Source organism: Typopeltis vanoorti, chromosome 23 (genome assembly GCF_054136105.1).
Source record: "Typopeltis vanoorti isolate ZY-2024b chromosome 23, IOZ_Tvanoo_1.0, whole genome shotgun sequence".
Lineage (NCBI taxonomy): Eukaryota > Metazoa > Arthropoda > Arachnida > Uropygi > Thelyphonidae > Typopeltis > Typopeltis vanoorti.
Genome location: NC_143571.1, coordinates 91,783,135 through 91,805,613, shown reverse-complemented (window position 1 = coordinate 91,805,613; position 22,479 = coordinate 91,783,135). Strand labels below are relative to the sequence as shown.

The 22,479-nt window shown below is 37.7% G+C and overlaps 1 protein-coding gene across 1 annotated transcript in view; it reads left to right on the top strand.

Moving 5' to 3' along the window:
- Positions 1 to 7,423: 7,423 nt before the first annotated feature.
- The window catches only part of LOC150094061 (uncharacterized), an 82,798-nt gene continuing 67,742 nt past the window's right edge, over positions 7,424 to 22,479 (top strand). The window contains exon 1 of the mRNA XM_090413142.1: positions 7,424 to 7,501. Within this exon, the coding sequence (XP_090269268.1) occupies positions 7,444 to 7,501 (58 nt within the window). The 5' untranslated portion in view covers positions 7,424 to 7,443. The remainder of the gene's footprint in view (positions 7,502 to 22,479) is intronic.

Here is a 22,479-nt window from a genome sequence, read left to right as displayed (position 1 = left end):
TTGGAAGAGTTGAGTCCTTTGGAAGTACGAATCTCAATAAAGCCGATGCTAAACCATTTTGAAGGAATGCAAAAGAATCACCAGCTATCATATTTGTTCTTCAAATCATTCACTGTACTTGCACACTCAACATCAAATAGATATCCATTCCAATCACGCACCAATGTATAAGAGAAAAATTTAGCTCTCACCCCATTCTTGAAGGCATTCATTCTCAACTTCCAGTGTCCTCGAATCTTTTGCTACCCTCGAAAAAAATAATAATTCCATCGACTAAAATCCTGTATGACCCTTTCAGAAGTGTGTGTCTGAATCATGTCACTCATATTTCTCCTGTTTGCTAGTGTCTGCATTCTACAAATTCTCAATCTGTGTTCATAATCAGTATTCCAGAATCGTGATATCATTTTTAACACTCTCCTTTGCACTCGATTCACTGTATCAGAATCACCAAGGAAATATGGAGACTTTCGCACAATACTCCAAGTAAGACTTATCAAGATTTCGTAGAGGCAAAATGACATCCTTATATGTCATTGTTGCAATTATTCTCTGAGTTGTATTTGCAATCTTTGCTAAATAACCATTGAACTTCAACTTGCTATCTACTAAAATTCCAAGATCACTAGCCTGATCAGTTTTTCTAGTATATTCCCACCAATACAATATAATATTGGATACCCAGTCTGACATTACTTTACATTTATTAACAACACAATAAGCGAGATGCTAAAATAAGGGAGAATCAGTTGTAAAAGAATCAGTTGTAAATCAGTTGTAAATACATAAGCTATGTAATGAAATATGGAGATCTGGGTATGCCCCCGAAGAATGGAAAAAATCGGTCTTGGTTGTTCTTCATAAGAAAGGCAGTGCTTTCGAATGCACCAATTACGGAACTATTGCATTAATGAGTTCATCTTGGCAAAGTGCTGATGAAAATACTAGCAGAATGCCTAAAGGGGCATATGGAGGCACATCTTCCAGATGAGCAAGCCGGATTTCGACAAGATCGAAGTACAGATCAACAAATACTCGCACTAAGACTAATAGCAGGAAAGCTCGAAGAAAGAACAAAAAGATATATTGCTGTTTTGTGGACTTCCAAAAAACATTTGATAATATTGACCAAAATATAACATGGGCTGTCTTGGAATCCAATGGTGTGGACAATAAATTGATCTGCCTGCTGAAAGATATAAGCAGCCAAGCACAAGCCAAAATCAGAATAGCAGGTGAGACTGGAGAGTGGGTTGTCACTAGTCAAGGCACAAGACAAGTGGACCCAATATCACCATTCACCTTCATCATGCATCTGGGAAGAACACTAGATAAGATTAAAGAAGAAGGTGGAGGCATTTCAATAAATGACTTGAGAATAAACTACCACTGCTTTGCAGATGACATCGTCCTGATTGAAGACGACGCAGCAAGGCTGGAACAGACGTTCCAAACACTATACACAGAAGGAAAAAGATATGGACTAAATGTCAACTTCGAAAAAACTAAAACAATGATATTCGGACAACAGGAGTTACTGAATAGAGTTATGATAGACAGATTTCAACTGAAAAATGTAGAACACTTCACATATATTGGATGCCACATGATGCATGACTTGGACCCCATAAAGAGATAAAAATTAGAATAGCCAAAGCAACAACTATTTTAAAAGCCATGGATAAAATATGGAAGAGCCAAGCTATAAAGATGCAAACTAAACTGCGCAATCTGAAAGGAGGATAATGAAGTGCTATAAAAAGATCTTGAGAATAAGCTGGTTCACATAAAGTGAGCAATGAGGAAATCTACACAGAAGGAAAAAGAAAACCTGATCCAGAAAATGATCAAAAGTAAACTACATCTATTTGGCCATATACGTAGAATTAATGATGAGAGAAAATTAAAATCGTCGCTGTTTGGAATGATTGAAGGAAAGAACAAAAGAGGAAGACCAAACAGAGAATGGGGCGATGACATTGACAAATGGTGCAGAAACTCTATACACAAACTGAGTCATCTTGCACAAAATAGAATGCAATGAAAGAATCATATCAAGATGGCAGCAGACACCTACGGGCATTGGACCCATGGTTGTTGATGATGATGATGATGATGAACAATGGCCTACCATCGATTTTCCTAGGCCCACAATTCCAACCTATTCAAATCAATCCGCAAGTACTAAATATCACATTCCTGACTACCCTGACCATCTTACCATCATCAGCAAATATATATATACATCACCTGTCAAATCCTTCCCAATGTCACAGTAGACCAATATCTATCTACATCTTTGAATTGCCTTGCATGGTAAAGCTGCGAAAATATAAAGAGTGAAGTGAAAGAGTGTATAAAGTGCTCAGCATTACATAAGGCAGGTCATCATTATTGAGTATTAGCCACATGCAGAGATCGACAAACACTCTTACGCACTTTACTTTTACCATAGTTTACGGAAATGGTGATTGCTACAGACTAGACAAAATAGATTTTTTTTTTAAAATCTCAAAAATCAGTTAAAGCCGTTTAATAACTTTTATTATTAATATTATTACTACTGTTAATATTACTATTTTACTTTATCTCCATGGAGTCCAGAGACTCAACGTGGGAGCCCAAATTAACCATTATAGACAGAAATGCTATCAAACCTATTATTAAATACATTCACCATCAGGGAACTCACAACCAATTCTAGCAATCCATTCCACTCATTAACCACTCTTCACGCAAAAAATCTCATCTGCATACCCCTATAAACACACTCTTACACAACTTCCACGGATGGACTCTAAGTTCACTGCCTCGTTTCAATGTATGACAAGTCATTATTGAAAATTTTCACTTGCTCCGATTTCATAAAACCCCTTTAATATCTGAAAAGATTCAATCATGTCTCCTCTTTTCTGCCTAGCCACTACAGTCCCAAAAGTTGCCATACATAGGGAAAATAAGAAATTGTAGCTACATTAGAAATTGTACCTTTATTTACAAAATATTCTCTACGTGTTGGCCACCTCTTTCTATACACACACACACACACACACACACACAGAGCTTTCTCTCCCACTCATGGCGAACACGTTCCAAGATATCTGTTGTTATGCAAGTAATTTCATTTCGAAGGCGTTCCTTTAAATGATCCATGTTTCTAATCTTTTTCTTGTACACCACGGCTTTGAACTGGCCCTACAAGTAAAAGTCTAGTGGAGAAAGATCACGGGATCTTGCAGGCCATTCCACGGGGCAACTGCGACCAATCCACGACTGTGGAAACTGTTGATCCAACCATCGCCGTACAGTGATACCATAATGAGGTGTTGCCCCGTCGTGTTGAAAATAAGATGTAACTCTCCATCTTCGTTTAAGAGAGAGATGGCATTATGTTATCCTGTAGCATGTTTAAGTAAAGGTCGGCAGTAAGAATTGTGTCAAAGAGAACGGGTCCAACAATTCTGTTGCACCATATTCCTTACCACTCGATCACTTTTCCAGCACCTTGCATTTTTTTAGGACTCATCCAGTTTGGGTTGCTATCACTCCAGTAATGGCGATTGACTTCTCAGTAAAAAGGATCTCGGATGGAAGTTTATATCTTCGCCCAGTTTCTTTAGAGCCCATTCACAAAATTCAAGCCTCTTATCTTGGAAATCTTCACTAAAATGGTGTAACATTTGCATTTTGTATGGATACCATTTTTAATTTTTCATGATGCGCTGGATACTCGATCTGCTGATACCAGTTTCTGCAGATAATAGCTGTATGCTTTTTTTGTGGACTCCCTGCAAACGCTGCCAATACCTCGACAGTTGTGCCTTCGTCAGTGGATGTCCGTGGACGTCCGCCTCTTTCTTGATCAGCAACACTTCTATTTTTCTTGAACTTCTCAATAAGTTTGGCAACAGCGTCGTGTGTGATGTGCTTGGCATGTTTCCGGTTAAAGTCCATTGCAACCTTGTGACAGCTCCAAGAACCAGCAATGAGGATTATTTCAATACGCTCTTCTTTTGACAGTGGCGTTCTTTTAGGGTATCTGAAAGTATAAAAAAATATAAAAATATCGTATGCATGAATATTAAAAATATAAAATATATGAGTTTGTTATTTTTTCTATGTATGGCGACTTTTGGGTAACCCTGTAAAGTTTGTAACCTACAGTCTTTCAGCCTATCATCGTAGGGAGGATTCCACAGACCGGTCACCAATGACCAATCTTGGTCATTTGTCTATAAATCGTTCTACCACCCTCATCGTTCTCAAGAAACCCAGGTGACCAAATCTGTGTGCAGTAGTCAAGATGTGGCTAAATCATAGCCTTATAAAGAGGGATAATAGCTTTCCTATTTTTGCTTGTTAGCATGTTTTTCAACATCCAAGTAATACTTTGAGCTATTTAATCAACTTTCTCAATATGCCCTCTGACCTTCAACTCCTTGACCACCATTATCCCCAAGTGTCTAGCCTCATCAATTTCCTGCAATACAATATAATACCCAATATGCAACCTTTTCAACACGAAGTGCATAAACTTACTTTTTGCAACATTAAATTTACAATAATTGTCCTTTGTCCACAATGCCAATTTATTTAAATCATCCTGCAGGATATCTCTATCACCATTATCAACTATTATTCTCCCCAGTTTTGCATTAACATCAAAAAACTGAATATCCCATCTTAAATCTGTCCCTATGTCATTGATATACAAATTAAAAGTAGTGGCCCTACTAAGAAACCAAAGATACCCTTCTAATCAAACCTATTCTCCTAAATTCCACTGCACTATATACTACTCTCTGGTGTCTGTCTGTCACACACCCTATTCATGCTACTAACCTCATATTCATTCCCATTTGCTCCAACGTTTTGTAATAGTCATTCATGTGGTATCATGTTAAATGTCTTGGCAAAGTTGCGTAGTATCATGATGTAGTCATTACTTTTATCCAATTTTCTTGGCACTATTATAAAAGATAAATAATTTATTAAGACAGGATATACCCTTCAAAAAGACATGCTGTCCACTATGCAATATCGCATCTGTATCCACTCACTTTTTTTTATTTTACCTTTCACCAACTTTCCAATACCTTAACAACCACTCCTGATGTAGTTTGCTACCTCTGTCTCAGAACCACTTTTATGTAATGGTACTATCTTTCCACTTTCTCCTTCCCCCCCAAGAAAAATACTGTCAGAGCTGAAACTGAGATTGAACTACTTCGTCAGAAGCAGTGCCAGTTCTCGTGCACATTGACATAGTACAACAGCTGATTTGCCATTCATTTCCACTGATGTGTTCACATTCATATTTTTTTATATGCGGAATATCTCGTTTTCATCTACTCGAATCCATATGCGTATCTGTATCGGCAATATTTATCTGTATCGTCTCTGGGTGATACACTTTTGCAAATTGATCACTCAGCAACTCAACTATTTCTCTTTCTTCAGTCACTTTGTTACAATGGACATTGTTTAAAGCATTCTACATGGTCATTTTCCCTCTTGCTTGCTACATAACGAAAAAACTCTTTTATGTTTACTATGTCCTGTTTGGATAATTCTCCTGCATATTCTGATTTGACCATCCGTACTAGACTTACTCTTCTTGTTTGCACTTTGTACTGCTCATGAGTGTGCTGATTACTTTTTTCCTCATATTTTCGTCAGAATGTTCTCTTTTTTGTAATTCTTACTTCACACCCTCACTCATCTATTTAACTCAACTTGGTTAACCTCCTGACCTTGGGTATGCAGTCTGATACTTCTACTCCAAAGTAATGTCTGACCACTTGCCATGCACTGCTGACATTTTTTCCTCATAGCTTTCAAGCCATGCCACTTTTCCAATATGATTTCTGAGTCTGTGATAATTATCAGCCTTCTAATTGAACATAAATCCCTTCTTAATGGAGAGTTCCACATCTTTGGTAACTTCCCAGAACAAAACTACATTGTCACTCTCCCTAATTGGAGCAGAGTGTCTACCTTGGTTATGGATATATCTTCTGATGTTATTATCAGATCTAACATCCTCGAACTCCTTGTCTCCTCTATGATATGTTGTTTCATATAATTATCCTTTAGCAAATCCCATTTCCATCTTGGCATAATCCCTTTCCTCCCTGCAAGCGATGTCTCAATAGGTAAAGTTTCAGTTTCCCATAATAATTGTTTGGTTTATGCTCATTCCACTAATCTACCGATATGTGGCGTATATATCTTCCTGTCTGCCCCGCTCTTGGTTTATAGCTGCACTCAATTAAGTCTTTTGTTTTATTTGCCTCTATCTTATACCGGACAGCCATAAATGACCCATCTCCCCTCAGATCTAAAATCCTCTTTAACTTTTAATTTGATTGGTTGTAATTCTTGTAGAGAGCAGGCAAGGCCATTTCCACCCTGCCTAGCTTTTGGAGACTGATTGGGCAATTCATTGGGCAATGTTCAATCTCCACTGGTAGCCAATCAGGAATAGCCAATCCGAGACTACACTAATATTAAGCGCATTCAGTGAAGAGAGGCTAATAAGTATCACCATCTCGTGGACACTAACCATAACTCAATATTTTTATTGTCTGAAAATAGTGTGGGTTCTACTGTTGATTTTCTTGAGTTTACGGACGTAATTTCTGTTAGAAACAGAAGAAGAAGAAGAAGAAAAAATGCTTTCTTGTGCCAGAGATCGACTGTCCCCTGAACCGTTCGAAAGAAAAGCTTAGAAAAAGTGCCTCTGTTTGAGGAACTTTTTCTAGAATTGAACTAAGGTCAATTCTAACTAGCAGACTAGAGCTTTGGGAGAAAGTGTCACTTCCACTAATCTACATAGGTTCGTACTAATCGCTTTATGTAACTGCTATTAACTGACTGAGTCATAGCATTAAAAAAAAAGAAGAAAAAAAAAAGAAGAAAAAGGGAGTCCTTGGGCGAGTACATGTTTTTTTTTTTTTCTTGCCAAGTATGGTTGTGCATAATTTATAGAACTTGAGGGGTGGGGGCATATATATACATAGCGTAGTTCATTTAATACTTAAATTTAAATTAGTTCCATTTTAAATTATTTAAAATATTTAAAATTTTAAGCGCAAAACAGAATAGCAACTAAGAAATGAAAAGTAGTAATAAATTAAGCAGTTGATAAGATTCACGACAAACAGTATTTTATTTTATTTTATATGTACGCTTTCCCCCCCCCCTCCCGAAAGTAATGCATAAAAACTAATTATATTGAGGGCCTGCATAATATAATAATTAAAAATACAATTAATCCCAGCCAAGAAAATGATTAAACCTGGAACTTCTAGTGAACAAATTATTAATCCGAAGTTAAATGAAAAACAGTTCATTCATATTCAGAAATATACGTCATTGTCTGTTGCAAAACAAGTGTGGTTTTTGTAGCGAGTTTGTTTCCGAAGCAATGACAGGCAGAGAATGAAAATAAAATATTTTTTCCTGTTTTTTATCAGGTTTTTTGGATTTGTGTTAGAAGGTAAGTTACCTTTTTCATGTTCGATTTAACGCTGTTGTAGAAATCAGCACTTTGAGAAATTCATCGTTTCCGAATGTTAGCTATGATAATATACTGTTTTAACGTTGTGTTAGTGTGAGCATATTTCTTCGTTTATGTTAGGCGTGAGTAGAGGTATGTATTGGCAGTTTTCAATGTCCGAGTAGATTTATACATCATGTACGTATGACTTACTGAAGGTTTATTACAGTGTAAATTAAAGATGCCAATAAATTATATTCTTGATAAACAAATTTTGTTTGCTTACACTTGGATAAAGGATGAAACCGAGAATAATACTTTCTTGGCATCTTTAATTTATAGTATAACCAAGTGAAAAAAACTTGCAAAGTCTATTAGAGAAACTATTATCATTATTGTACTGTCACATCCATGGAGTCGAACTCATCACTGGAGACCTGGACTCTCAGCACAAACTATCATACTTCTCCTTGAACAACCCATTAACAGATAAAGCATTCACAGCTGACTCTGGCATTCCACTCGTTCACAACTCTCCAAGCAAAAGATCTAGTCCTCGCATTCCTACTAACTACATCTTTATTCAACTTCCACGGATGACACTTGTTCTGGCCCCTCCAGCCAAGTGCTGAAACATTTCCCCTGCATCAGTCCTATTAAACCCTTGAAGCGACTGAAATGTTTCTATGTGCTTGCCTAGTTGGCTGAGTGGTTAGCATATCCGCTCTCCAGTCCATGGGCATGGATGTTTGTGATTGTCTGTGAAAATACTAGTGGTGGTGGGCAGTAGATGCCGTTGGTGTAGAGCAGTGGGCTCCAAACTTTTCGCCGTGAAGGCCACATTGGCATTGTTCAGCGGGCCGTAGTTTTATTGAAAGCAGATAAAAACTGATTACAGAGTATGTGAGATTAAATTATCGTGTATTAATGACAACGAACACTATCACAAATTCTCATATTTTTACCACAAATTATAATAAAACCATTAATGTGAATGATGTAACTGTGTTTGTATTTTTAAAATCTTATTAAACTCAGGTTCAAATTTTTGAAGTGCTAATTACAAGTAACAATTTCAAATGTTCATCAGATAAATTTGCCCTGTATTTTGACTTGATAAATTTTATTCAGGAAAAAAGTTTATTCAAAAAGATACGTTGTCCCAAAAATAGAGCTAAATTTACAAGCAAATTTGAAGAAATTTGCTTGTAAAATTTTGTAAAATTCAAATTTTTTTTTTCTTCGTTAGTCCATTTTAACCGACCTTTTACAGTCAGAAAGACCGTAACTTGGATTACGGTTACGTTTTGCTATTCGGGAATATATTTTGAACACAATTTTAATTAATGCATTTGAAATCTATCAACATCCTGTGTTTTTTTTTTGCGGATTCTTATTGAAAAATTAGTCCAATTGGCGGGCCAGATAAAATCATATCGTGGGACGCATCTGACCCGCAGGCCATAGTTTGGAGACCCCTGGTGTAGAGGATGATAGTAGTTGCAGTTCACTGTAGTTGGTGGATTGAGTGACAGAGATGGAGAGTTGTGGATCATGTGCACTCCCTCGACGAGTCTTTGGACTCCTTGGAGGTGTCACGTAATAATTATAATAATATCATACACCCTCAATCTATCGTCATAGGGAACATTACACAGATCACTCACTATCTTTGTCACTCTCCTCTGAATCTTCACCACCACTCCCTCATCTCCAAGAGACCAGACTTGAGCACAGTAATTCAGATGTGGATGTATCAAAGCCTTATAAAGAGGAATAATTTCTTTATCTGTACTTGTTAATGTGTTCTTCATTGCCAAGTAATCTTATGGGCAACCTTAGCAATATGTAATATAAGATATTTTGTAATACAAGTATAATATACTTATAAATAATGTGATACAAGATAAGATATAAGAAATGTAATATAAGACATCCTTTCTTTTAGGTTTACACGGTGATCCGAATGCATTTTTGAAAATTATGGAGACAACTACCGTGTTTGAATAAAAACTTTAGTTTTTATTCAAACACGGTAGTTGTCTCCATAATTTTCAAAAATGCAAAAATGTAATATAAGACATCTTTTGAAGCTTTTGCATTAAGCGATAGTAATGGAATAGTAAGTTAGCAAAATCACTTAAAACTAACAATGCAATGTCCTGACAACTTCAGTTTTCTATTTAAATAACAGTTTCAAGGAAATATGAAGAAGTAAGAAGCATGATGTTTGATCTTGATGCTTAAAACATAACTAGTATTAAAGCTTCCATTTACAATTTTAAAAATCCTAACTATATCTCAATTGGCAGTTCTTACAGTGAAAGGAATAGAAAATGACAATTATTAATCAGAGAAAAATGTAAGAAAGCCATGCTGGGTGTGAGAGTAGTCAAGGTTGAAGTTATGGGAAGAATCTGGTAATAATATAGAAGTTAAATATCATCATGAAGGTAGAGCCTCCATAGCTCATTTGGTTTAAATGAAGCCTTTTGGTCGGAAAGACCTGGTTTCAATTTTATCCATGACGTGAGGGATTTTTGACCCTCAGAACACATCCCTGTGAACACATCTACAGACAAACCCCCCCCCCTCCCCCCAATGTCAGGCTCTATGACAAGTTGGTTGGGATTGTGCATGTAAAAAGGCTGACCCCAAATAGATGGGATAAGACACAAGAGGAAGAAGATAAATGTTATGAGGGTGCAAAATGTTCTGGAGGCTATTGAAAAAGCTTAGTGATAGAGGAAAGAGTAATGTGATGGAATACGGTAGAAAACATTCATACTGAATTTAATACTTGAGATAGAAAAATTAATCAGAAATCTGCTGCAGAAATATTCAAATATGTAACTCAAACAGTGACTTAACTGCATAATTCAGAATGTTGAATTCCAGATCTATTATTAGAATCTATTATCAGAATCTATATTAGAATAGAGCTCAACATTGGGAGGACTTACATATGTGCTTGGTTACTTGCATGTAGGAAGTAGCTGCAGACAGGACAAAACTATTTCATATTTAATAAAAACTAACTTTCTGAACAAAATCTTTAAGAAAACACAGATGCATCACCTCATCTTGCCTTCCTTGTACCCTTTTACCTTGCGGTATCAAGGGTTTATTAATCATTGGACCTGAAACCGTTCACAGGATATGGTGGTCAGCCCTATGTCCTGTTGTGTTGAGTTCTCAAGGCCGGTTTGCCTGTTTTGCGGGATGAAAAACCCCAGGATAAACTGGGGAAAAAAACTTGCTGTCCACACCCAAGACTGGCTAACTTGGCTATGGCTGAGGAAGATCCTTCAGCTCCTCACGTCACCGACAAGAATCGAACCTAGGACACTCCTTCCCCAGGCACATGGTTGCAAAAGTGCACAGCCACTAGGCAAACCGTGCGGACCTACGCACTGCATTATGAAGATTGTGCAGTACTGCATGCACCAAGTGTAAGCAAGCAACGTTTGTGCTGTTGACTTCACATCATCTGCCACAGATGCATCACCACTAATAAAATTTGGAACTGTTGGCAGAGTCAAGGAGAGTGTTGGGCAGGTACTCAGATAACTCGCAAATCAACAAAACCACTTATGTTATGCCACATGATTACCATTGTTTCACCTACACACTGCATTATGAAGATTGTGCAGTATTGCATGCACTGAGTGTAAGCAAGCAAAGTTTGTGATGTTGACTTCACATTATCTGCCACAGTATCCAATAATATAAAATATCATGGGAAGGGCCACTGCCCAGATTCATTTAGACTTTTATTAATGTCTTGTCAATGGAAGCCAGACCCAGAAAGATACCAAAGTTGAATCAATGTAGAAGTCGTATATTTCATACATACAAGTAGTGACAAGATTTAAATAAAGGTCAAAGCAGTCTGTATTGTGCCTCTTTCCCATAATGTTTTTGCATTATGAGATATTGAGGCAGTTGATGTAAAGTCAACTCCCTCAAACAGCTTCTGTATGTAAGTGATTTAGTCCTGAAGATACTTCACATGCAGTCTGTTTCTTTGTTCACACGTGAGTAAAGGATTAAAAGAATATAATTTCTTGTCAAATATGATTTACTTTGTTACCAAGCAAAAGAAACTTTCAGCAACTATATCTGATTCAGAGTATTTTAATAATAAGGTAATACACCTTTTTACTATGTGTATATGGGAAATATGTGACTTCTGTTTTAATTCAACCCTGGTATATCCTGAGTCTGGTTCCTGCTGATGAGACATGTGAAACTCAAAACCAGTCTGGATAGTGTCCCCCTTCCATGATGTTTTCTACATTATGGGATACCGAGTATGTGATGTGAGGTCAGTAGCTGCTATAAGTAGCTATTGACCTCACATTCTAGTTGTGAAGATTATTCATGTGCAAAATGATTTCGACATCAATATAGATCAAAACCAATCTGGATAGTGGCCCTTCCATAATGTTTTTGCATTATGGTATGCTAAGACATACAATATGAGGTCAGTAGTTTCTGTAAGTTACCTAGTTGTGAATGTACTTAACGCACAGACTTTGTCTGCTTACACTTGGGTAAAGGATTAAAAAATAATATAATTTCTTGACAAATATAATTTACACTGTAACCAAGCAAAAAACTTTTGAAAAACATTATACAGATGATAGTATAACTGTATAGCAATATAACAGATTTTGTTACTTTTTAACAAAGTAGACAATAATAATAAACAAAATATGATATAAAAGCTAGTGATGAAGAAATGCATCACCAAATACAAAAGATGAGCACAAAAAGAGTAATCATAATGCAAGACTTTAATTATCCAGATATGGATTGGGTAGCAGTAAAATCTCATGAGAAGAATGAAAAATGCATTTTTTGAGCTGTTGTGGGACAACTTCCTCCAGTAGCATGTGACAGAAGGAACTCGAGGACAAAGAGTGTTAGATTTGATTATAGTGTCAGAGAGCGTTTCAGTTAAAGACATAACTATTCTGCCTCTGGTTGGTGACAGTGATCATGCAGTACTCACTTAGGAAGTGACTAAGTTTATGAATGTTCTGCAAAATTCGATGCAGTAGAAATTTTCCTTGCATCGACTTTTACAGAGGTCAAGCCTAACAAATTTTGTATTAACAATGTAAATAATCTTAAAAGCCCATGTATGTAACCCCAAAGAATTAACATGCAAGATTGTACAAAACAGAAAATGTCTAAAATGTTAGGTTCAAGGGCAATGTCTTAGAAATCGACATTGAATTGATGTCAGAATTTGTATATAATGTAAGTAAATTTTAATGTGCTCAGAGTCAGTCTGATACCATCTTCAAGATCAGTGGTAAAAGAGTGGTATACTTCTGAAGTGTTTCCGCTTTTTTGAAAATAGGATTAAGTGTGCATATTCAGTGAGAACTAAAAGTGAGCTTTAATGTGAAGGTCAAGACAGTTTGCACGTGAATGTTCGGAGGCCTTGACCCTTCGTCCAGAGATCCAAGAAAATTGTATAAAGGTCATCTGGGAGAAAAAGGAAGGAAGAGAAGAGAGAACTTCATTCGCCATGTTCGTCGGTCCGGGTTGAAGTCATGAGGGACAGCCACGGGAGCCGTGAAACTACCGAGGGAGGAGAGAGGCAGGACCAGCATGCATTGCCAATAGGATAATCTGCTAAGTCCTTGATCATCAGACACCCTTTGGCCGATTCATAGACATGGAGAAGAAAAGTGCTCCAGGCCCCGTGAGTCATTCCAAGTGAGACGAGAGTGCTGGCGGAATCTCTGAGTGGAAGCCAAAAACCTGTAACAGATGAGAAGCCAAGGAACCTAATTAGAAAGAACTAAGAAACGAGTGCATAATAGAGTTAAAGAAGATATGCAAGTTTATTTCATTGTGTTTGTGTATGATATGTGAAACTGTCTGGGAAGGGCCGATAAGTTTCTTTAAGTGTTGATATAACTAGTCTAAAATTAGTTGTTTACAGTTATAGTTAGAATTACTGGTTACAAGTAACAGAGCAAGATATTCCTTGAATTGTAATGAGCTGATAAGTTTTTTTAATGTTAATATGTTGCATGACTCCGTGCATTTTTTTTTTTTTTAATGTTAAATTGCTGAAGTTTTAGCTTAAGGTGGAGTTAAGAGAGAATCTTTCCCTATTGTATGATTTTGTATAATTACAGTTTAGTGTAAATGAATGTTTGTTTTCTTTACGAAGTGTCCCCCCTGATCTTTAAGCAATGCACTGTTTCAAAATAAATACAAACCTGTGAGCGAAGGAGTTTAATGTTAAGAAGGGCTTTAGGATAAATTCAGAGTGAACTCTACTGGAAGCAATGGTGAGCTATAAGGGGCTCACGCGAGCCCTTAGTTAAATTTTTCTCAAATTTGCGATCCCCTTGTTCTTCTTATTTATTTTTTTATTTTTAAAAAAAATAAAATAAGCACATGCACTATCTTTACCCTTCTCCCTTCTGGTAGCCAATCAATTAATAAAAGTTTTTGTGTGAAATACGGCTTCTTTTTTTTTTTCTCGATGATGCAAGCCCTTTGTTAAAATTTGCATAGCTCACCACTGACTGGAAGTATTATTAAATCTTATACCACAAGGAGAGCACTGGTGCCACAGCCAATTAATCGTAAAGATAGAGACAGAGTCGTAAAGGATAAAAAGTTAAAAAGACTAGCGAAAATTATGACCAACTGAGGAGTATAAGATAATGAGTGCCCATTTTCTTGAAAGCTATCAACTTGGTGTACGCAACATTGAGCTCACTGTTACCTCTTCACTAGGTGAAGAAACACAGGTGTATGAGGATGAGGTATTAGAGCTGTTGCACAAATTGAATAAGAATTCAGCAATAGGGACTGATGGGATAACAGTACGTGTGCTAAAAGAGTGTTCAGCTGAACTGGCCATTCCTTTGAACAGGCTGAAAAATTCTGCAGGAATGGAAGGAATATATGGTAATTCCATTGTATAAGGGCGGTGCAAAGACTGATGTATCCAACTATTGACCAATTAGTATCTCAGGAGTTGTGGTGAAGATTTTCAAAAAATTGGTTAGGGCTCACATTCAGAAATCGGTTGACATCGAATCTCTACTTTGCAATGAACAACATGGGTTTACCAAGGGAAAGACACAGATAAAGAAGAGTTGTATGAATGATAGAACAGATGAGAATAGGATAAGTGGAAGAGAGGGAATGAGTGTCAGCTATAGGAATAATAGAGGAGGAAAAAATGGAAACAGCAGGAGAGAGGGAATGCAAGGGAGCACAGGGAATAGGGATAGAGTAATGGCAGGTAAGTAGGGGAGCACAGAGAGAAAGTGTTACGAGAGAGAGTGAGGGATGCATGTGAGCAATCGAGGAATAGGGTGGCAAGAGGTGTAATGTATGGGGACTCAATGATCCGTGGTGTTCAAGATAGGATGCATGAGGTGTGTTTGCCAGGAGGAACGATAGTAAGTGTGGCTATGGCAATTAAGAGAGGTGAAAGGGTGGATGAGATGATTGTGATGGTAGGAACAAATGACTTGAGTGGTAGTGTAAGTAGGGCAGCAAGAGATATGAAATTCTTGCTTGAGGGGGTATGAAAGAAGACACAGAGAGGAAAGATAGTGTGTGTATTGCCTAGGTATGATAGTGAACAGCTGAGCAGAAGAGCAATGATATTGAATGACATAATAGCAAGAATGCGTCAGAAGAGAGGATTGGAATATGTGGATGTTTGGAGTGCGTTTGAGAACAGAGAGGAATTGTATGCGAGAGACTGCTTGCATTTGAATGAGGAAGGACATAGGTATCTGGAGAGATTGCTGTTCTGAACAAGTCAGTGTCCCAGTGTGGATGGTATCAGGAGTGACCTCTTGTGGGAATGGGTACTTGGGAGAAGGGGAATGACATCAGGTAATGCTGAGCCCAGTGGAGTCAGAGGGGATAATGCTGGGTATAGAAACAGTGACGTTTTTATGCTTTATACTAATGCCAGGAGTATTCGGAATAAGGGAGAGGAATTGGTGGCACTGATAGCATCAGCCTGGTCAAAGATTATTGGGATCACCAAGACGTGGTTGACAGAAGAGGATATAATAACAGGAATAGAAGTTGCTGGGTACAGCATTTTTCGGCAGGATAGAAAGGGAAACCGCGGTGTTGGAGTACTGCTTATGATAAGTGACTACCTATGTCCTCTAAGAGTGGATGCTTTGGAAGGCTGTGACACTAATGATTTTGAAAGCATATGGTGTGAGGTGGAGGTGAGCAAGACAAGATATTTAGTGGGGTGTTGCTACAGACCAAGGAGCACGGGGGGGAGACCAGGAGATGTTGAGACAGTCGAGCGTGGCAAGTGCAAGAAGAATTATTGTTATGGGAGATTTTAACTACAGCAGTATAAATTGGGGAGAGGAAGATGCATGTAGCAATAAGGGAATGGGATTTCTAGAATTCTTGAGGGACAAATGTCTTAGGCAACATGTAACAAGGGAACAAGAGTTTTGGATTTGGTTATAGCATCAGAAGAGTTAATAATACCTGAGATGACATCTCTCCGACCAGTTGGAGAGAGTGACCATTTGGTTTTGACTTGGAAAATGAATAGACATGCATTATATCTTCAAGTCCTGAAGAAAATATCTTCAGGACTGAGGTAAGGACCTCTCCTATTGCTTCTGCCTTAGTATCTCCACGTTTCGGTCTGCCTCCCACTGAAAAGACCTCAATAAAGGTTGAAACCAGTTTGGGTAGTGGCCCTTCCCTTAATACATAGCAGTATATACATGTCTGCAAGGAGATGTGCTTTGCATTATGGGAGATACTGAGACAAGGAGTGATGAGAGCTGTGTCCACCTTTGCTCGGAGTTGCCTGATGTTGCACTACCTTACCTGAGTCCTGAAGATATTTTCAGGATAGTTACACAAACTGGAGGTTTGTGTAACTAGAATAACCAAGATCTAGTTAGTAAGACACGGGAGGAGCATGGAACAACTCGGAGGTTTATCAGCACCACCATCTCTTTATATGGCATATGGAGCGTAGATAAGGACTTCAAACAGCTTGGGCTTATGCAGGAGGATATAAAAGTTCTTTCCTTGAGGGCCCTGTAGGGCCCTCAAGGAAAGAACTTTTATATCCCTGGTGGCATAGCATTGCTACCAGAGAATGACTGCAACGATAACTAGAACAGGCATAGGGTAAACACTTGTAAAGGCTTAGGCCTATATCAAGTCTGGATGTGATGTAAGGTTAGTACTGCCCATAACCAGTACAAAGATTAATAAAAGAAATAAAATAAAAAAAAACTAGTGGTGTACCACAAGGATCAGACGTGGTTCACTGTTATTCAATCTCTACATTAATGATATTGGGAGGGATTTGACAAGTGACATACTGCTATTTGCTGATGATGCGAAGATAGGGAATAATCAGGAGTGTTGCTGATATGCAGTACTTGCAGAATGATTTGAATAGGCTGGAATTGTGGGCATGGAAAAAATGGATGTCAGTAAATGTAAAGTCATTCACTTCAGCATGATTAGATATCCACTGTCATATTATATTGGTGGGATTAGGCTAGAAGAAACTGATGAGGCTAGGGATCTTGGACTGTTACTAGATAGGAAGTTGAAGGAGTCATGTGGCAAAGATTGCAAATACAACTCAAAAGATAATCCCATCTAGTCCCATTGTCTTATTGACACCTGGAGTACTTAGTGTTTGTAACACACTCTTGCACTTCCCAACTTTGAACCCTCCTCATCCCTCTAGCACTAAAACCTTTTACAGGATGAATTACCCCAATAAAGTGATCATTAACTACCTTACCTGCCATTATAGATCAAATACACGTCCTCATATGCTTCATATCCATCATATATTTCAATGTAATATCATTGGTATTAGAATTTTAATATGCACTTAGCATCCATGATAACTTTGATGTCTATAGACGTCTTGGCCAGTAGCATGGTAAAACAACTCAGCTGTCTTCTGCATCAGCCACTCTACTCCCATTTTCATCTAACAATGTCATTTTTCCACAATCATTTCTTATCCTATTGGCTACATAATGAAAGAATTTCTTTAGATTTTCCTTCGATCTCAGTGTTAATCTCTTCTCATATTCAAGTTTTACCTTCCTTACCATGCTGGTCACTTTTCATGCATCTGCTATCTGGCTCTCATTATACTTCTATAACCTCTTTTTCATCTGCAGTTCCTGTTTGATATCATTTTTCATCGACTACACTAAACCACGTTCTCTTTTTTTCACTCAAGGTATACAACTTGCCATTACTGCTGATAAATATTTCTTCACTAGTTCCCATGTACTGGTGATACTCTCCTTTCCACCCATGAAACTGTCCCAAGCTGTTTTCTAAGATTATTATAATCACCTGCCTTATAATTCCATATAAATTCCTTTCTTGATGCTTCTGTATGTCTGTTCATCTCCCAAGTCAAGACCTACATACTTATATATTTATATTAATACATTTTTTACATAGTTAATGTAAACTCTTTTCATCAGCAATTTGGTCAACACTTGGTTGCCCTCGACATTTCAAAGACATTCGATCAGATTGAGCACAGGGGCCAACTTAAACTGCCATCCTATGGTCTGCCTTTCACACTCTGCTACTGGATGAACTGACAAGCGCAATTGAAATCTTTCTCACTGGTTGCTTACAACATGTCATAGTGGATGGTTTCCTCTCCTCAGATTTCCCCACCAATGTAGGAGTACCCCAGGGTTCTGTTCTTTCACCCACTGTTGTTTCGCCTTCAATGAAACAACGTAGAAACACAGGACGACCCCAAAGATTATATCTCCTTGCCATACATCAGCACGCTCTCCAAGAAACTAAGAAGAATTTTTAACATAAAAACGTACTTCTCTGCTCTTCCCAAACTAAGATCAAGGTTAAGCAAATACAAACAAGCTCACAACCATCTACAATTCCCAGGTGTGTACAAAATCACATGTGACTGCAGAATACCATACTATGGCCAAACAGAAAAATCCATCCTCTTACGTCTCGAAGAGACATTGCTTACAAAAGAACCAGAGGTAGTGCCCTCTCAAGCCGTGTCCTGTTTTCAGTAAACACAAATAATGAAGTCTGCCAACATGAGATAAACTGGACAACAACTTCAAACCTTCACATATGCTATGACGAGGTAGAACGCCGCATGGTCGAGTCTAAAGAAATTGTCATGGACCCTCTCCATATAAACAGTAACCTCAGCTACAAATTACCGGACTCATTCAGCTCTGCTGTCAGATATTGGTGCACTCGTGAAGCCACACGCGCGCAGGTGTCTAACAATAGAACTTTAACTCAGACTGTAGCTCCAGTTCAAAGTTACCTGTGGTTTATAGTTGAACTTATAGTTTTATAGTGACTCAGTATTTCTTTATAGTGTTTTTTATTTGCTTTCTATGTTCTCTCATGCCTGAAGAAGTCGGCCACTCCGATGAAACATGTTGCATAATTAATAAATTTAATTGTTTGTTCTAATTCTCGGATCTCAGTCAGTACAAAAAAAGTATGAATATATATACATATATAAATAAAAGTGTATATAGCAAAAAAACTCTAAGAATAATGGCAATGTGCTGAAATGAACCTTGACATATAAAGATAAGAAGTCATTTTGTCTCTTTATAAGGCCTTTATAGTATGGCCTCCCTTGATGAGTTCCTGACTCCCTGGAGGTCTCTCTTAATAATAATAATAAATGATCTGCTCTCACAGACTTCCAATCCTATCCATAGCTTTGCTGGTGACAGTACACTTCATTCCTCCTTTTCATTTGACAAACCTTGTAGTGCTCAAGTACCAGAATCTTCATGATTCTAACACTTGACAACATGTCAAGTATCCCAGTGGGGTAAGGGCAACCTTGTAAACTTCGATGCCACCAAAACTCAGTCCTGTCTGATCTCTCACGAGAAAGAGCTTGCATCCCTTCCACTCACCTTCAGTAATACTGAGCTATCCAAACATGATCAGATTTCTTTTACTGGAATGACCTGCACCTCTGATATCTTTCCTGGCACAACCACATTTCAACTACTTCTGCAGAGACCAAAAAACTTGTACTTTTTTGCACAAGTCACAGCTGCTAACTTACATATCCCAAATCCACCCAGCCATGGAATACTTCCCATATTTGAGGTGGTGCAAATATGGGAAGTATTCCATGGCTATATTCAAAATCTTCTCTAAGATTGCTCAATTCTATCCATAAGAGGACAATCTGGCTAATTAATTATCCTTCTCTCACAGACATTGCGTTGTGCCTTCTACAGATATTTTCATCAATGGTGCACTTCTGAATTGGCTACCAATATTCCTCCGCTCTCCTCCAAAATCATTGAAACAAGAGCAACTGCTAACCAACACCCTTTCACAGCCCATCTTGAAATTCACCAAACCAACTTCAGTGCCTCTTTCATTCTATCTACTTCTTACCCTTGGAAATTTCCCCCATTCTGCCTTCCCCAAAGACAGCATTCTTCAGCTGTGTAAGCAAAATATTGAACAGATTCCTTGTATTTTTGGCTTGTATTCCTTATTCCTCTTGCCCTCACACAGTACTAATGTGCTATAGGTCCTGTGGCCTTTTTGTGTGTAGACTGGATATATATATATAAAATAATAATAAAACAAAAAAATTCTTAAATATAAAGAGCCAATAGGCTTCATTTCAGTGATATAAACTATTTAAATTAAGGGGATATTAAATCCCACATTGTTTTAAAACTGAATAAGAAACTCAAAGGTTGGAATCAGAGTTTCATGCCGAATATACTATAGTAAACTATAAAAGTATTGGCAACTACTAGCATGAGCTAATGCACGTAGTCCAAGTACGTAGTACAAACTCGGGCAACTTGTAGCAAAGGTGGTGAAGTGCTGATCGCTATTCTTGGTATTTTCCATAATGTAAAACGCATTTCCTACGAAATATATGTTGTTATTACATTATGGTGGGTGGTCACTACCCAGACTGGTTTCAGCCTTTATTGAGGCTTCATCAGTGAGTAGCTAGACCAAATTAATACCAAAGGGTATAGCAAAAAGAACTTATATATTCTGTTATACGAGTTGTCAAAAAGGTGCACCCATTAAGTTACTTAAATATAAAGAGCCAATAGGCTTCATTTCGGCAATATAAACATTATTTAAATTAACGGGATATTAAATCCCACATTGTTTTAAAACCGAATAAGAAACTCAAAGATTGGAATCGGAGAGTTTCATGCCGAATATAGTATAGTAAACTATAAAAGTATCGGTGACTACCAGTGTGAGCTAATGCACGTAGTCCAAGTACGTAGTACAACGTGCATTAGCTCACGCTATTTTCTTCTCATATCCAAAGCATGAATTAGTTGCTCATTTTTCTCTCATGGAAAGCAGACTTTATAGACTTGCTCATTAACCAAACCTCTAATAATGGAATCTCCACATAATAAAATAGGATAGAATAAGAAATATTGGAATTAGAAAGATGACCAGAGTAGAAGATTTTCAGCTGATCTCCATTTAAATAATTTACAATACTTAAAATCTTCTACTCCAGTCATCTCTCTAATTCCAGTATTTCTTATTCTATCCTTTTTTTATTATGTGGAGATTCCAATATTAGAGGTTTGGTTAATGAGCAAGTCCATAAAGGCTGCTTTCCATGAGGGAAAAATGAGCAAGTAATTTGTGCTTTGGCTATGAGAAGAAAACAAGGAAGGCAGTTAGATTGCTAGGCAAAAGTCGGATAAAATTAAATACCTAGTGGATACCAATGGAAGGAAAGGTTGCCACAGAACAAGGTGGAAGGATGATCTACATAGGTTTGACATAAAATGGTAGACATTGGCTAAAGGCAGACAGAACGGGAAAATTAAGGGGAGGCCTCTATCCAGTGTATGGAAAGAGGCTAAAGAAGAAGAATAGTGGGATTTCTAGCCAGTTAATTCTGTGGTCAGTGGCAGAGTCAGACTAAATAAAAAGTTATTTAGATTGACTAAATAGCCAAAAACTCTTTATTTGACTATCTAGTGAACCTTTTTTTGTCTAATTAGGATAGTAAGGAATGCAGAGTGCACAATAGATTTTGTAGATTCCTAAGTAGAGATTTGTGAAAGAGGATCTAGATCTTTAGAATTAAAGAAATTCCTCAGTTTGGTGGAGAGTTTGAAAGTCACTTTGAGATTGTACTTTTGTAGTATTGCCTTTTTTTTGTAGTCAAATTGCAATCAGTATGGAAATTTTTCTGCTTAGTTATAAATATATCATCGTCATCAGCCATTGTCGATCCACTGCTGGGTGAAGTCCTTTCCAAGATTACTCCAAAACTGTCTGTCCATGGCTCTCCTTTCTCATGTCACTCTTGCAAATCTGATATCATCAATCCACTGTGATTTAGGTCGGCGTTGTGGTAATTTTATCTCTCATGGAATCCAATCCAGTACTTCTTTTGTCCATCGTTGATCTTGTCTTTGAGCAATATTCCTGGCCCATTCCCACTTCAGATGTTTCACTCTTTCTATGATGTCAGACACTTTGGTTTGATTTCTTATCCACATATTCCTTTTGTTATCCAGTCTTGTGATACCATGCACACTTCTTTCCGTACTAAATTGTTATTATTATTATTATTATTCAGGCCTCCATGGAGTCAAAAGACTCGTGGAAGGTCCTTCCTAAGAACATAAAGTCTGTCAAGACTCATCGAGCGGAGGTCCCCCCCTAAGAAACACAAAGTCTATCATACCACTCCTTAAACTCATTGACCGTTCTCGCTCTCACCACTCCATCAGGCAATGCATTCCACGGTTCAACCACCCTCCATGCAAAGAAACCACTCCTCACCCTCTTGCTCACAGTTTCCTTTCGTAACTTCCAGGGATGGCTTCATGTCATCACTCTCTCCTACTGTTCAACCAAGCGAAAGAACTCCCCAATGTTAACCCTGTAACCACCTCTCA